The sequence below is a fragment of the Temnothorax longispinosus genome, chromosome 7, assembly GCF_030848805.1.
Source record: "Temnothorax longispinosus isolate EJ_2023e chromosome 7, Tlon_JGU_v1, whole genome shotgun sequence".
Taxonomy (NCBI): Eukaryota; Metazoa; Arthropoda; class Insecta; order Hymenoptera; family Formicidae; genus Temnothorax; species Temnothorax longispinosus.
Window position 1 is genome coordinate 11,248,867 of NC_092364.1, and position 13,828 is coordinate 11,262,694.

The following is a 13,828-nucleotide window of genomic DNA, read 5'->3' on the forward strand; positions in this document are numbered from 1 at the left end:
GAGGCGTTGTTGGCTAATGTATAGAACCTCCAAAACGAGTCGTTTATGATAAAATCTTTCGTGATCCAAGATCTCAACGTTATCCCAATTAAAGTCGTGATTATTTTGAGTTCTATGGTCGGTAATCACAGAGTGGGAGGAACTATTTCTATTGATGTGGAGACGATGTTCGGATATTCTGGTTTTTAATTGTCTACCGGTTTGTCCCACGTATGATGCGTCACAATCCCGGCAACAAATCCTGTAGACCACATTACTCGTTGAGAAACGCGGGAGGGCATCCTTCTGAACTTTGATAAATTTGTTCAGTTTATTAATACTGTAGTATGATAAATGAGTGTCTGATTGCCTGAAAATATTTTTAAAGGAGGGGTGTCAATAAGGCTGTTTTTTGGACCATTTTCTTCCTACCGATGTAGCTCACAAACTCCTAGAACCGTTTGCTGTCCGAGCAATTAGAGGCTGAGAACGGGCAACTTGAAATCTCAAAAATCAATGGAGTTTTTCACCTGGTGGTAGTGCCGGTCTCATTTCAGCATGTCATTGTTGGTAGGGAAGGAGGAAGGGAGGGTGGGGGAGGGAAAGAGGGAGAGCGGGAGATAGAGGGGGGAGGAAAGGAGGGAGGAGGGAGGTAGAGGAGAAGAGAGGGAGGCAAAAATCGCTCCAAACTGTGGTATTTTCTTCCTACCGATGTAGCTCACAAACTCCTAGAACCGTTTGCTGTCCGAGCAATTAGAGGTTGAGAACGGGCAACTTGAAATCTCAAAAATCAATGGAGTTTTTCATATGGTGGTAGTGCCGGTCTCATTTCAGCATGTAATTGTTGGGAGAGAAGGAGGGAGGGAAGGTGGGAGGTAGAGGGGGATGAGAGGGAAAGTGGGAGGTAGAGGGGGAGGGAAGTAGAGGGGGAGAGAGACAGAGGAAGGATGGGAGGGAGAAAAAGGAAGAGGGAGGCAGAGGGTGGCAGAGGGAGGGAGAGGGAGGCAGAGGGGGCAGAAGAAAGGAAAGGGAGGGAGGGAGAAGAAGAGAGGGAAAGAGAGAAATATAGAGAGAGAGAGAGAGAGAGAGAGAGAATGACGGGAACCAGACGGGAGGGAGCAGGTCTGCCTTCCTCTCTTTCCCTCTGCCACTCTTTGCCTCCCTCTCCCTTTCTTCCCTCCCTTTCTCTATCTCTCTTTTCCTCTCTCTCTCTCTCTCTCTCTTCCCCTCCCTCCCTCCCTCCTTCCCTCCCTCCCTTCCTCCCTCTTTTTCTCCCCCTCCTTCCCCCACTCTCCTTTTCTCCCCCTCCCTCCCCCACCCTCCTTTTCTCCCTCCCTCCCAACAATAACATGCTGAAATGAGACCGGCACTACCACCATATGAAAAACTCCATTGATTTTTGCGTTTTCAAGTTGCCCGTTCTCAGCCTCTAATTGCTCGGACAGCAAACGGTTCTAGGAGGTTGTGAGCTACATCGGTAGGAAGAAAATACCACAGTTTGGAGCGATTTTTGCCTCCCTCTTTTCTCCTCTACCTTCCCCCTCCCTCCTTTCTTCCCCCCTTTTATTTCCCGCTCTCCCTCTTTCCCTCCCCCACCCTCCCTTCCTCTTTCCCTACCAACAATGACATGCTGAAATGAGACCAGCACGACCACCATGTGAAAAATTCCATTGATTTTTGAGATTTCAAGTTGCCCGTTCTCAGGCTCTAATTGCTCGGACAGCAAACGGTTCTAGGAGGTTGTGAGCTACATCGGTAGGAAGAAAATACCACAGTTTGGAGCGATTCTGACGTGGTCCAAAAAACGGCCTTATTTGATAGAAAGTGACGGAAAATACGGAACGGTAAATTATTTTTTAAAAGCGGCGTCGTCTAGAGTATCATTCAAAATTTGTTTTTTTGTTTGTTTGAAAAAGAGACTTTTTAGACGTTCATGCATTGTGTTGAAAATGAAATCAAGAGGGTAATCATTGTTCAAAAGAATGCCAACAATAAATCTCAGATTTTTTTCGTGAAACCTTGAATGAGAAAGCAAAAAGGCTCGATCGATAAGTCCCATAATGGTACCGCGCTTTTGAGACGAGGGGTGACAAGAGTTAAAGTTCAAATAACGCCCCGAAAAGGTGGGCTTATGATACCAATCAAATTCGATAAGACCATTGTTGTTGATAATGGTGGTATCTAAAAAATTGAGTTTGCTGTTACCGACTTCTATGGTAAACTGCAAACGTGGATGGAAAGAGTTGAAAATTTGTAAAGTAAGATCAGCCATATCGGAAGGAATGGCCATCGCGATGTCATCCACGTATCTATAAAAGAACGGTAGGGGGAAGCTAAGAACTCCAATAGCCCTCGTCTCAATATCCTGTAAAACTAAGTGGGCAAGATCGGGAGACAAAGGAAAGCCCATGGGAGAACCAAAATTCTGTTTATAAATATTATTGTGAAATCTGAAAAACGTAGAATCCAGAATAAGTCGTACCGCGAGAACAAATTCATCCTTAGGAATGTCGCAATTTTTTGAGATATGTTCCCATCTGTTGCAAATACTGTCTATCGCTAGATCAGTAGGGACGTTAGTAAAAAGTGAAATCACGTCGAGGGAAACAAGAATATAATTGTCATCCAAAAATGAACCGTTCAAACAATTAACAAGTTGAAAACTGTCTTTAATGTGGCTACTGGCTTTAGGAATACTGGAAGAAATTATGTTGTGTAAAAATCTGGCTAAGTTATGTAAAGGTCCATCAATTGACTATTATTCTTAACGGATGGTTTTGTTTGTGAATCTTAGGAAGTCCATAGGCTCTCGGAAGTACTCCATCGCTAACATAGAGAAACTTATAATAAGCGGGGGTGATGTATTTCAAATTTTTCCATCTAGTAAGCAATGTTCTCGTATTTCTCGTAAGGGAGAGGATGGGATCTTTTTTGATTCTAGTGTAAGTATCCGTGTCTGAAAGTAATAATTCCATCTTTTTTATGTAATCGGAAGAGTTCATGGCAACAGTTATGTTTCCTTTGTCAGCTCTAGTAAGAAGTATATCAGGATTGTTGTAGAGAAAGACTTTGGTTAGTGAGAGTTTATTGCAAATGACTTTGTCTTTGTCTTCTTTCTGAGGCATTTTATATTATTTTCTATGCTTTTAATGAACTCAAATAAAATTTTTTGTTTATTATGATAAGGAAGTGAAAAATTGTCGCCCAACTGTAAGAGATGTATAATGTCAGGAGGGAAAAAGGTAGAAAAAAGATTAACAAACCAATTATTTCTTATGGAATTAAGGGAGGACTGTGTTGTAGAGTTAGGAAAGGAATGATGGTCCAAATGAGGGGCCGAAACGTTCGTCATATGTAAATACACGCCTAAACTTTATTGCGCTCCACGTTCTGCGCTGACTCGCATCGCCGTTTTTAATGTTGACATTTTCACGAGTCTCAATACATTATTGATTGGAACAAAACTTACGTAAAAAAAGAACAATCGTCGGTTGCAAGTGTTGCACAATTTGTGAAAGATTGGCCGATTTTGTCTCTTCCTAATGCATATATTCTGGTGAAAACTGATTCCCATAATTTTTTCTTGCATGTATAATGTTATATTATGTTCTTATATTCTTATTTTGATTTAAATTTTTGTTTTCAGATTGATATTGATTTTGCTCGGAAGTATCCTGATTCAGTTAACAGTATTTACCAAAAATTTGATGATGTAATGGAACACGTATTACCTCATCATTTACCAAAGAGCGGTGGAACTGGTCTTAAATATTTATTAGACAAATTGAATGAAGAGTCCATCTCAGGTACTAATAATTTGTAATTTTTGTAAAATTTATGTGTAAAAAACACAAGGAAGTATTATTAAATGCTTATTAAACGTAGTAATTTTGGTAAAACAGTTTCACCAAAGTGTCAAAAATAAATTTAAAAAATTAATATTTAAGGTAGTGAGAACAAGCATTAGATATAGGTACCTAAATTTGATATATGTTAAACATACATACAGTAATAAAGGGCATGTGTACGAAAAATCAGGTGAGGTTACCGACACTTTACAAGAAATAAGTCATTCTAAATATGCGTTCGCGGAGCGTGCTATTGTCATTCTATCCTTGTTTACATTTAATGAACGAGAAAGATAGAATGATGCAAATCGCTACGGCCGAGGTTTTTAACGAATAATACATGTACTTAGCGATCAGATGAATACATTATTCATGTCTTAAAATATTCCCTGAAGTTTCCGGATTTTGTACGTACCTTGAAAATAAGGGCTTGCCGAATGTTTTGCTCTGATATATGAGGTTAACTAAGTAGTGGATCCAATCGCATATTGCTTTACTCGTGGCTGCGTTCGGAAACGTCACCCGAGCGCACACGAGCACACTCCCCTCTCCTTCTATCTCAGCAAGTTAGAAGGAGAAGGGAGCACACCCGAGTGATGCTTCCGAACGCAGCCCGTACTGTCATGCCTGACCTTGCAACCGACGCCCAAAAGCTTGTCGGCCACATCGACACCTCTCGAACTCATCCTGAAGGCGAAAGCAGCGGCCCAGATGCAGTCAAAGAGAGACAAGACACCGACAGGGGACGGAGTCAAAACCAAGGCGGGGTTGAAGACACCTGAAACCCGTATTCATACATCCACTCCAATTCCCAATCATACCGATAAAAATTTAGATATCAGTACCGAATCCACGACCACCATAGCGATTGACAGCAGCGAGTCTGAAGAGCAGGAGGATCAGCTGATCGAGCCGAGCCAGACGATCCGAGAGGATGACGCGGAGCCAGTCGATTCGCAGAAGGCAACAGAATAGGTCGGTAGCTGAAAAACGTGATAATTAGCGATGCAAAGTCATGTTTGACGTTAATATATATTTTATATAAATTTTATACCTTATTCTTAAAAAGTACTCTTCCAAACGAGTAATATTTAAGCGTGACACATATAGAATAGTCCAAAAGTGACAGATATATTATTATCAATTATTTTATTAAAATTATTATTATTTGGGTTAATACTCACTTTAAAAGTGACCAGTAACGTCACAATATTGCGAAAGACGCGTACAAACGATTGTTTTATTTTGATTTCCATTTTTGATAATTTTTAATGAGAATGTTAATTAGCGGGTTGATTAATGCAATTATGACTCAGAGTAATTAAATTTACCTGGAAAACACGCCCGTACACTTTATTTGCAAATACACACTGTATTTCGAATTAGCAACACGCCGCAAGAAACTTTAGCGCACTAGCAACACGCCGCTAGAAACTTTAACTCAGCGGTTTACACGAACTTTACCGTTTAACATGCGGATTCATTATTAATGTTCTCAGTAGTTTTATTGGAGTCCACAGAGACCACCTGTATGATTTATTTGATTAAATTCACCTAATTTCATTTTTGGCAACACGCCGCCAGCAACTTTAATTTGTCAGTTCGAATCAACTTTGTAGTTAACCGTGCGAATAGGGTGCGAATACTTTCAATAGCTTTTTAGTGGTCTAAATAGACTACCCATGTACATTATTTGCTTAATTTTACAAAAATTCCATTTTGGCAACACGCCGCCAGAAACTTTAATTCAGCGATTCAAATGAACTTAGCCGTTTACAATGCGAATTGAGTGCAACTAGTCTCAGTAAGTTTGTTGGAGTCTAAATAGACTTCTTGCATAGTTTATTTGTTTAATTTCACAATATTTCAATTGAGGCAACACGCCGCCAGAAACTTTAACTCAGTGATTCGAATGAACTTTTTATCTATCAGTCAAAATCACTTTTAATTAGTCTAAAAATGATTGTAGCGACTCTTAGAAGTCAGTCATGTAATAATATTCTTTTTTCCATTATTTCTCAAAATTACAAATTAGTGGTGAAAATTGAGAGCAAGCTATATGATGCTTAGTTGACCATGGATATGAGTCTCAATGATTGCAAACACTGTTATTCTGAGGTGCTTTTCTCAATTTTCTTATTTTTTCAAAGTCAAGGTCATTTTCATGATTAACAACATTTTTATGCTTTTAACGATAAAATATCATCTTTTAAGACTGAATAGAGATACACGTAACGTCAGATCGTTACATTTCGTTTATTTTACCTAAAATTCCTGAAAAGGAAAAAAACTGATTATTTTATTATTTTAACGTCATTGATACGTTTATTATACTTACCGGGATACTTACCTGACGAATCCTGTTGATCCTGGAATGCCTGGATGAAACCTGTAAATAAAAAGAGAATTAATGAATGATAACGCGATATTAGATGCGATAAATGTTAATGAGAAGGGAAAAACCGTTTTCGATGTAAAATGCATGTATGATATTGCGTGATTAAAAGGTAAAAGGAAACGATCCCGTTTCCATAGTCATATATTTTATTTAAAACATTTATTGAGCCCAAAAGGTAATCTGAAAACATGTAGTCGCATGAAATATTATTTCGTCGTAGTTTTCCGTTACGCGGACGTCGGCATTTGCCTTTGACGTAATCCGACACCAAAGTTGTTTACTTCTCGAGAGAATTCCGAGAATCCTGTTAGAACAAGTCGACTACATGATAGAATGAGATAGCTGGAGAATAGAACTGGCTGCTCATTGGCCACGAGGGAGATGGTGGGAATGAACAGCTAGCGAGAGTATAAAAGGGAGAGAATTTTCAACTCAAGGTTCTTTCCCTGGTAGAATGCCATAGAGTGTACTTCATGCCAAGTGTAAATCGAGAATCGAAGCATTATCTTTAGCATAACAGTAACGATCGATTAATCGTAATTGGGAAAGATTAGTTCGCGTGAACGCGTACTTATATATATCTTTGTACAAAGCGAGCGATAGTTACGCGGCAATTTATTGTCAGATATTCCGACTCGTATCGTGGGATAAACCCGGCAGTGGCATTGCCGTCAGCCTCACTTCAGTGTACCTTGTACCGAATATCAAATATATTTTGTTATTGTTAATACAATCAATTCATTAAAATATTCCTTTCCTGATAACCGGATATATAAGCATCTTACGCGACGCGAAAGCGAGTGCGGATCCAGAGGACAAGCCATCGACGTGAAGATAGCTATCTTGGAAGGAAGGAAGCCTAATAGCCCATTGTCGTTATTCTTGACGGGCCTAAACGTTCTGTGTCAGCGTTCAAAACACAGTGGCGACCGTATAATTTCATTACAAGTAAGTTTATTCCAGTTCGAGACCACAAGTTCGGTCACAACCTAACCTAAATCAAGTCCAACCGCACTACTATTGTGATATTTTTTAAATTAGTAAATAATTAAATACGATTATAAATCGTGCGTGTAAAATCATGTTATATTATTATAATTATTGGGATGTTGTGTAATGTTTGTCAATATGTTTGTTTTCAATTACCTCATAAGGACTGTTACTTGACTAGCTGTGTCAGCGAAAGGACTACCTTAATTAATAAATATAATAGAAAACAATAATACCAAAAAGTAATAAGAGAAATAAAGTAAACTTGTAATAATAATTTAAAAATTTACGTACAGTGTGGTTGGCGCTCGCCTGTATATATTAGATGTCCGTGTCATTAGTAATTGTTGTACTTATTAGTTGATAAGTTGCGCGTACAAGTAACGTACAAAATCGTATTTTTCGTGACTCGCGCGAGACGTTGGCGGATCGCGACAGATAGCAACACTCGCGCGACTCACCCGACTCGTGCTGCCCGCCCACGGGTGGCCCGCAATTATTTGGAACCATGAGTACTCGCTCCGGCCGCTATTCGCAGGTGCGCGAGCCAAGGAGTACCGTGGGAAGATTCGCTGTTCAAACGTGGACTCGAGAACACACACTCGCCTTGCGCTCACACAGTTCGGAGTAACCGAGTGAACTCGCAATTTCGGAGCTCGACAAGTCGTCTCAGTAATCTCGGGCTTGAGTGCTTGCCTCTTGCACATGTGCCTGCTATATCGCCTGCTTGCCGTATTGCACGTTTTGCCTGCCTGCCTGCCGCGGCACGTGAGTGCCTGCACATCCTAGCCTGCTGCACGCCTTCCGCTCTCCATCACCACAGGGAGGACCGGACGCCACGAGGCCACCACAAGACCATCGGGCAACGATACGGTGAGTCGCTTTTCGCTTGCTTTCGCTTTATTCGCCTAATTAAACTTGTGAGGGGATTGCCCCTCTGGTCCTTCGAACCGCGAAATCTCATCGACCCATCGCAAATCCGGGGCGATTAACACCCCCCCGAGCATTGGTCCTTCGAGCCGGATCTTTCCTTCTCGCGTCTAGAAGCTTCCGCCGACCTTTCGCGCGATTCATCGGAACTCCGCATGAGCGTTTGTCATAGCATTCGACTAATCGGCGTGCGTTATTGTGGTCTCGCCTGCGTGCGGGCCATCATTCGAATTTTCTTGCATCGTGTGATCGGCGCGTGCCCCCTTGCCCTGCGTGATATCTCTCGTCCTTCGTCGCACTCGGCACGTGGCGACGAAGATATCCGCGTAGGAGTAATTGCTTGCGCGCGTGCTATCACTCGACCACTTAGTTGGTTCATTAATCGAACATTGATCTCGCGGTCCATCGGGACATTGAAATCGGATAATCGGGGTGTGCCTTTCGCGTGATATATCTTGTCCGCACGTCGCATCGTCACGTCGCGGCGAATATATCCGCGTATTCGTTGTTTTCGCGCGCACGCCATTACTCCGATCTCTCGAGCTAATCGTAGCAGAATCGTTGCGGATTTTGCATTTGAAAAATTAATTGCGAAAGGCGATCGACTATTTGTGAACTTTCATCGCCATCAATCTTTGTTTTCGAGCTCGAGTCGTCCGCCCCCCCTCGACCTTGGCGAGCGGCGCGGCTTTCGCTCATGCTTGTTTGGTCTCCGCATTCCGGAGCGAGACATACTATACTTCTTGCGTTTGTTGTGCTGGCTGCCACCCCCTGAATTCTCTCGACTTTCGAACTCGTTGCTTCGTTCGTGCGTTGTGTATCGTTGTGTATATATTTTCGCTACCGGCTGACGAGCATAGCGTCGCGCGTTCACAAGCGGCCTTCAATTTGAGACAAGTACATCTTGCACTTTCAAGATGACTCGAGGCAGCAGCGCGCGGCGCCGCAAGCTGTGCATTCGGCGCATGCAGGAAATGCATCAATATTCGATGCTCGCGGTAGACAACGTGGCCATGAGGCCAACCTTCCTTGTTCGGTATCCGGCGGTAGCGCAATTAGTTCGGGATTTTGAGGAGGCCCACCTCCAAATAATCCAAGACGCTACGGATGAAGAATTCGCCCAAGAAGACGTGATACGTAATGACTTTGACACAATGCGGTTCGCGGTAATAGGGCGTTACGAAAGCTTTGTTCCCGCGCGGGAGACCGACGAATCCGCGCGGGGCGCGCCGCCGGCGCATCACTCCGCGATTAAATTACCGAAGATCGCCCTTCCTCAATTCAACGGTGATCTTGACAAATGGCCGTCGTTTATCGCGCTGTATAACCAGGCGATCCACGAAAATCGCAGTCTGTCCGCGATCGAGAAATATCAATATTTGTTGGCCTCGCTATCGGGGGAGGCTCTCGGCGTAGTGCGAAACCTGCCATTGACCGCGGAAAATTACGAGATCGCGTATGATGCGCTTCGAGAGCGCTACCAGAATAGGCGCAAATTAGCGACGCAGTACTGGCGTTCGTTCGTACACGCCAAACCTTTGGTTGCGGATTCCGCCGAATCCCTCCGCGCGTTACTGGACGTGTTCACCGAGAACACGCGCGCCCTGAGTATGCTGGATTATCCTGTCGACGCGTGGGACTTTATGCTGCTTAATCAGTTACTCGAAAAGCTCACTCCCACGCTCCGGGAGAAGTTCGAAGCGGCCCACATGACCGTGGAATCGCCGCGGTATGATCAATTAACGAGATTTCTAGCGGGATACTGCACGGTTCTCGCGTCGGCATCCAACCCTTCGGCACAGTCGAGTAAAGCAAAACCTCAGCCGTCAACGAAAACCGCGTCGACTACTTCGCTCGTCGCTCAAAGCGCCGCGTGCCCAAAGTGCACGGAGCAGCATCTGCTGACTAAGTGCCCCGTTTTCCTTCAGCTCTCGGCCCAAGAACGGTATAGCTTCGCACGCGAACGGGGACTTTGTCTGAATTGCCTCCGCGCGGGCCATAACTGGAAGACTTGCCCTAGCCTTTGGACTTGCCGGTCCTGTCAGGCGAAGCACCACTCTCTCCTGCACTTCGAGCAGGCTAGCGTCCCGTCTCTCGCGACCGTTCTGGCGGTAACTCCGGTCGTCGACGTCGCGGCACCGGAGAATACAGGCGGACACTAAGCGAGCATTGCCTCGAGACATAATCGCGCGCCCGTCGCCACGCGTGATGTCTCTCGCCCGTTCGTCGCATGGGCACGTTCGCGGCGACAATATGTGTAATTGAATGTGACAATATCCGTGTAATTGTAGTTCGTTTGGACGAGGTCGAGTCTTACACACTCACCCCGTCCCCGGGTCCCTTACGACTCATCGTGCACCGTCGAGTCACCATACACTCACGGTGCTTTTGGACACCGCCGTCTTGGCGCATCACCACTCGGGTGGCGCCGAACGGTAGGACCTCGTTACCGCCGTCTTGGCGTAGCACCATCGTTCTCCCGCTATCATGGAGGGCTTCGGGTGTCGCCAAACGGTCGGACCTTACTCGGAGGTCTTCGACTCCCGCCGTCTTGGCGTCTCACTATTGTTCCTCCCGCCATCACGGAGGGCTTAGGGTGTCGCCGAACGGTAGGACCTCGTTACCGCCGTCTTGGCGTAGCACCATCGTTCTCCCGCTATCACGGAGGGCTTCGGGTGTCGCCAAACGGTCGGACCTCATTCGGAGGTCTTCGACTCCCGCCGTCTTGGCGTCTCACTATTGCTCCTCCCGCTATCACGGAGGGCTTAGGGTGTCGCCGAACGGCTGGACCTCATTCGGAAGTCACACATCGTCACGCGTGATGTCTCTCGTCCGCACGTCGCATGAGCACAGTCGCGGCAAAGATATTCGCGTAATCGTAGCTCGTTGAACGAGGGCGAGGCCCTACACCCTCGCCCCGTTATCGTGCACCGTCGAGTCATCGTACACTCTCGGTGTCCGAGGACACCGCCGTCTTGGCGCGTCACCACTCGGGTGACGCCGAACGGTAGAACCGCATTACCGCCATCTTGGCGCGTCACCATTCGGGTGTCGCCAAACGGCCGGACCTCACTCGGAGGTCATAACCGGCGAGTCACCACACACTCCCGGTATCGTGGATATCTCCGTCTTGGCGATCACCATGGTTCCTCCCGCTATCACGGAGGGCTACGGGTGTCGCCAAAACGGCCGGACCTCATTCGGAGGCCAAAATTTGCCGACGTCTTGGCGTAGGACTCGCGCTTCTCCCGCGATCACGGAGGGCTGCGGGTGCCGCCGGACGGCCAGACCTCCGCCGGAGGTCGTCAACAAATGTTGCTCACACGCGCGCCCTATTATCTCGATTCGCTTGACAAACTCATTAGCGCAATCATTCGGGTCGCGTCGTTGTCTCGCATCCATTTGTGTCCGACCCTTCGCTTTTCGCGGATTTTACAAATCTACTCGTTCAAATCTCGTTACAATTAAGCAGATTCGTCGTTAGATAAAATTCGTAGGGTAATCGCGTATTTCATAAGGTTGCGACTCGATCCGGGGCCAAGCCGGTACCCGCGACCTTGGCCGTGGATCAACTCGAAGCGCATTCGGCGCTACTAGCGGTGGTAAAATTGGTTCAGCTGGGGTCCTTCGGTAGGGGGATTGATCGATGGGGAACGGGAAGAGACTACCCAAGTCACTCAGCTAAATCGCTCCATTCCTGGACCCAACGGGACTTCTCAGGGTGGGCGGCAGACACAGCCACTAAAGACGACAACGCGTTCCCGTTGCGCTGGAAACGCGGCCGTGTAGAAACGCTACATTTCAGTAGCGATAGCGTCCCGCGTGTCGCCACGGTTCGGGTGGCGGACGGCTCGATCTCGCGTCCCCCGGTTAAGCTGCGCACCTTGCCGACGGGCACACCACGAGACGCGGACTCCGAGTAAAAAAAAAAAAAAAAATACAAAGCATTGTATTTTGGTGGGCGGTATGGTTGGCACTCGCCTGTATATATTAGATGTCCGTGTCATTAGTAATTGTTGTACTTATTAGTTGATAAGTTGCGCGTACAAGTAACGTACAAAATCGTATTTTTCGTGACTCGCGCGAGACGTTGGCGGATCGCGACAGATAGCAACACTCGCGCGACTCACCCGACTCGTGCTGCCCGCCCACGGGTGGCCCGCAATTATTTGGAACCATGAGTACTCGCTCCGGCCGCTATTCGCAGGTGCGCGAGCCAAGGAGTACCGTGGGAAGATTCGCTGTTCAAACGTGGACTCGAGAACACACACTCGCCTTGCGCTCACACAGTTCGGAGTAACCGAGTGAACTCGCAATTTCGGAGCTCGACAAGTCGTCTCAGTAATCTCGGGCTTGAGTGCTTGCCTCTTGCACATGTGCCTGCTATATCGCCTGCTTGCCGTATTGCACGTTTTGCCTGCCTGCCTTCCGCGGCACGTGAGTGCCTGCACATCCTAGCCTGCTGCACGCCTTCCGCTCTCCATCACCACAGGGAGGACCGGACGCCACGAGGCCACCACAAGACCATCGGGCAACGATACGGTGAGTCGCTTTTCGCTTGCTTTCGCTTTATTCGCCTAATTAAACTTGTGAGGGGATTGCCCCTCTGGTCCTTCGAACCGCGAAATCTCATCGACCCATCGCAAATCCGGGGCGATTAACACCCCCCGAGCATACAGTGTGTGAATTGTGTAAACAAACTGTTTTTCACAAGGGTAAATTAATAAAGTCCTTTATTGATTTATTTATTATTGGTTTTTGTAGTTATTTTTATGTTTCGCTAGAAATAAACTAAAACAAAACAAACTATGTGTGATGAATAATCTTAATATTGAAATTGTTTTTTTTTATTTTCACATATCTATGATACATATGTGACGAATGTCCAAATTTGATTCATACTCATAGCACTCGAATTTCAAATAATTATAGGGATTTAATAAAGTTCCAAACACTTCCTTATATTTTACCACAAAAGGGATTAATAAAAAGTAAAGTTAAATGGAAACCGTCTGTCGTAGAGACTCAAATAGCATTCATTTCGGTTGTAAAGGAAAGTTTCAGTTTTATGAAATAGAAATATTTACTTGGTTTGTGTAGACTACGCGCTGAGGATGACCCAAAAAAAGGGTCAAAACGTACGTAATTTTGTGATTTACACTTTAATCGTAATGTATTGACATGTAATAAATTTTAGCGATTGTAACCACGCTTGGCTCTTATTGCCTGTTTAATTCTAATATTTACTTAGTTAGTTAGTTTGAGCTTCTTTATTACCCCAAAGGGGTCCAAAAGGGCGTTTTGTAGGGACGTACCCAACCCTGTACATATATCCCTGCCATAGGCTCATCGGCGTTTTTCAGGGACGTACCCAACCCTTTACAACTAGAGTATCAACCATCAAAATACAAAACTTATCAAAATGCAAAAATCAAAATAAAATAAACTCTAAAAAAAAAATCAATAAACAGTACATCAGTCTTGCTGCGATCGCTATCGGCGTTTTTCCGGGACGTACCCAACCCTTTACAAAACTTTAGTATGTAAACTCTCATAAAGCTAAACAAAAATCAACATCAGTCTTGCTGCGAATCGCTATTTGGAGAGCCAGGGGCCGCAACACGTGACGCAGTTTGGTCCCTCTGCGCGTGATTCACCCGAGTCCGAGCCGCCCGTTCTGCGT

General features: G+C 45.3%; 2 protein-coding genes across 2 annotated transcripts; one reads left to right on the plus strand and one right to left on the minus strand.

The window, feature by feature from the left end:
* Window positions 1-1,977: 1,977 nt before the first annotated feature.
* On the minus strand, window positions 1,978-4,513 carry LOC139816939 (uncharacterized). The gene is made up of 3 exons (XM_071784770.1): window positions 4,455-4,513; window positions 2,047-2,675; window positions 1,978-1,997 (listed from the first exon to the last, which is right to left on the minus strand). The coding sequence occupies exons 1-3, from the start codon at window positions 4,511-4,513 to the stop codon at window positions 1,978-1,980; spliced, it is 708 nt and encodes a 235-aa protein (XP_071640871.1).
* A 4,606-nt stretch (window positions 4,514-9,119) lies between these two features.
* On the plus strand, window positions 9,120-10,307 carry LOC139816940 (uncharacterized). Its single transcript, XM_071784771.1, has one exon. The coding sequence runs from the start codon at window positions 9,120-9,122 to the stop codon at window positions 10,305-10,307; it is 1,188 nt and encodes a 395-aa protein (XP_071640872.1).
* Window positions 10,308-13,828: the final 3,521 nt, after the last annotated feature.

What these genes read in the sequence shown, in the direction of transcription:
- LOC139816939 (XM_071784770.1), bottom strand. Translation starts at nt 4,513, where the DNA reads ATGAGTTCGAGAGGTGTCGATGTGGCCGACAAGCTTTTGGGCGTCGGT. An exon ending in GGCGTCGGTTGCAAGGTCAG is followed by an intron (nt 2,676 to 4,454) that starts GCATGACAGTAC and finishes AATTTCTTCCAG; the next exon opens with TATTCCTAAAGCCAGTAGCC. An exon ending in CCCCTCGTCTCAAAAGCGCG is followed by an intron (nt 1,998 to 2,046) that starts GTACCATTATGG and finishes TTCTCATTCAAG; the next exon opens with GTTTCACGAAAAAAATCTGA.
- LOC139816940 (XM_071784771.1), top strand. Translation starts at nt 9,120, where the DNA reads ATGCATCAATATTCGATGCTCGCGGTAGACAACGTGGCCATGAGGCCA.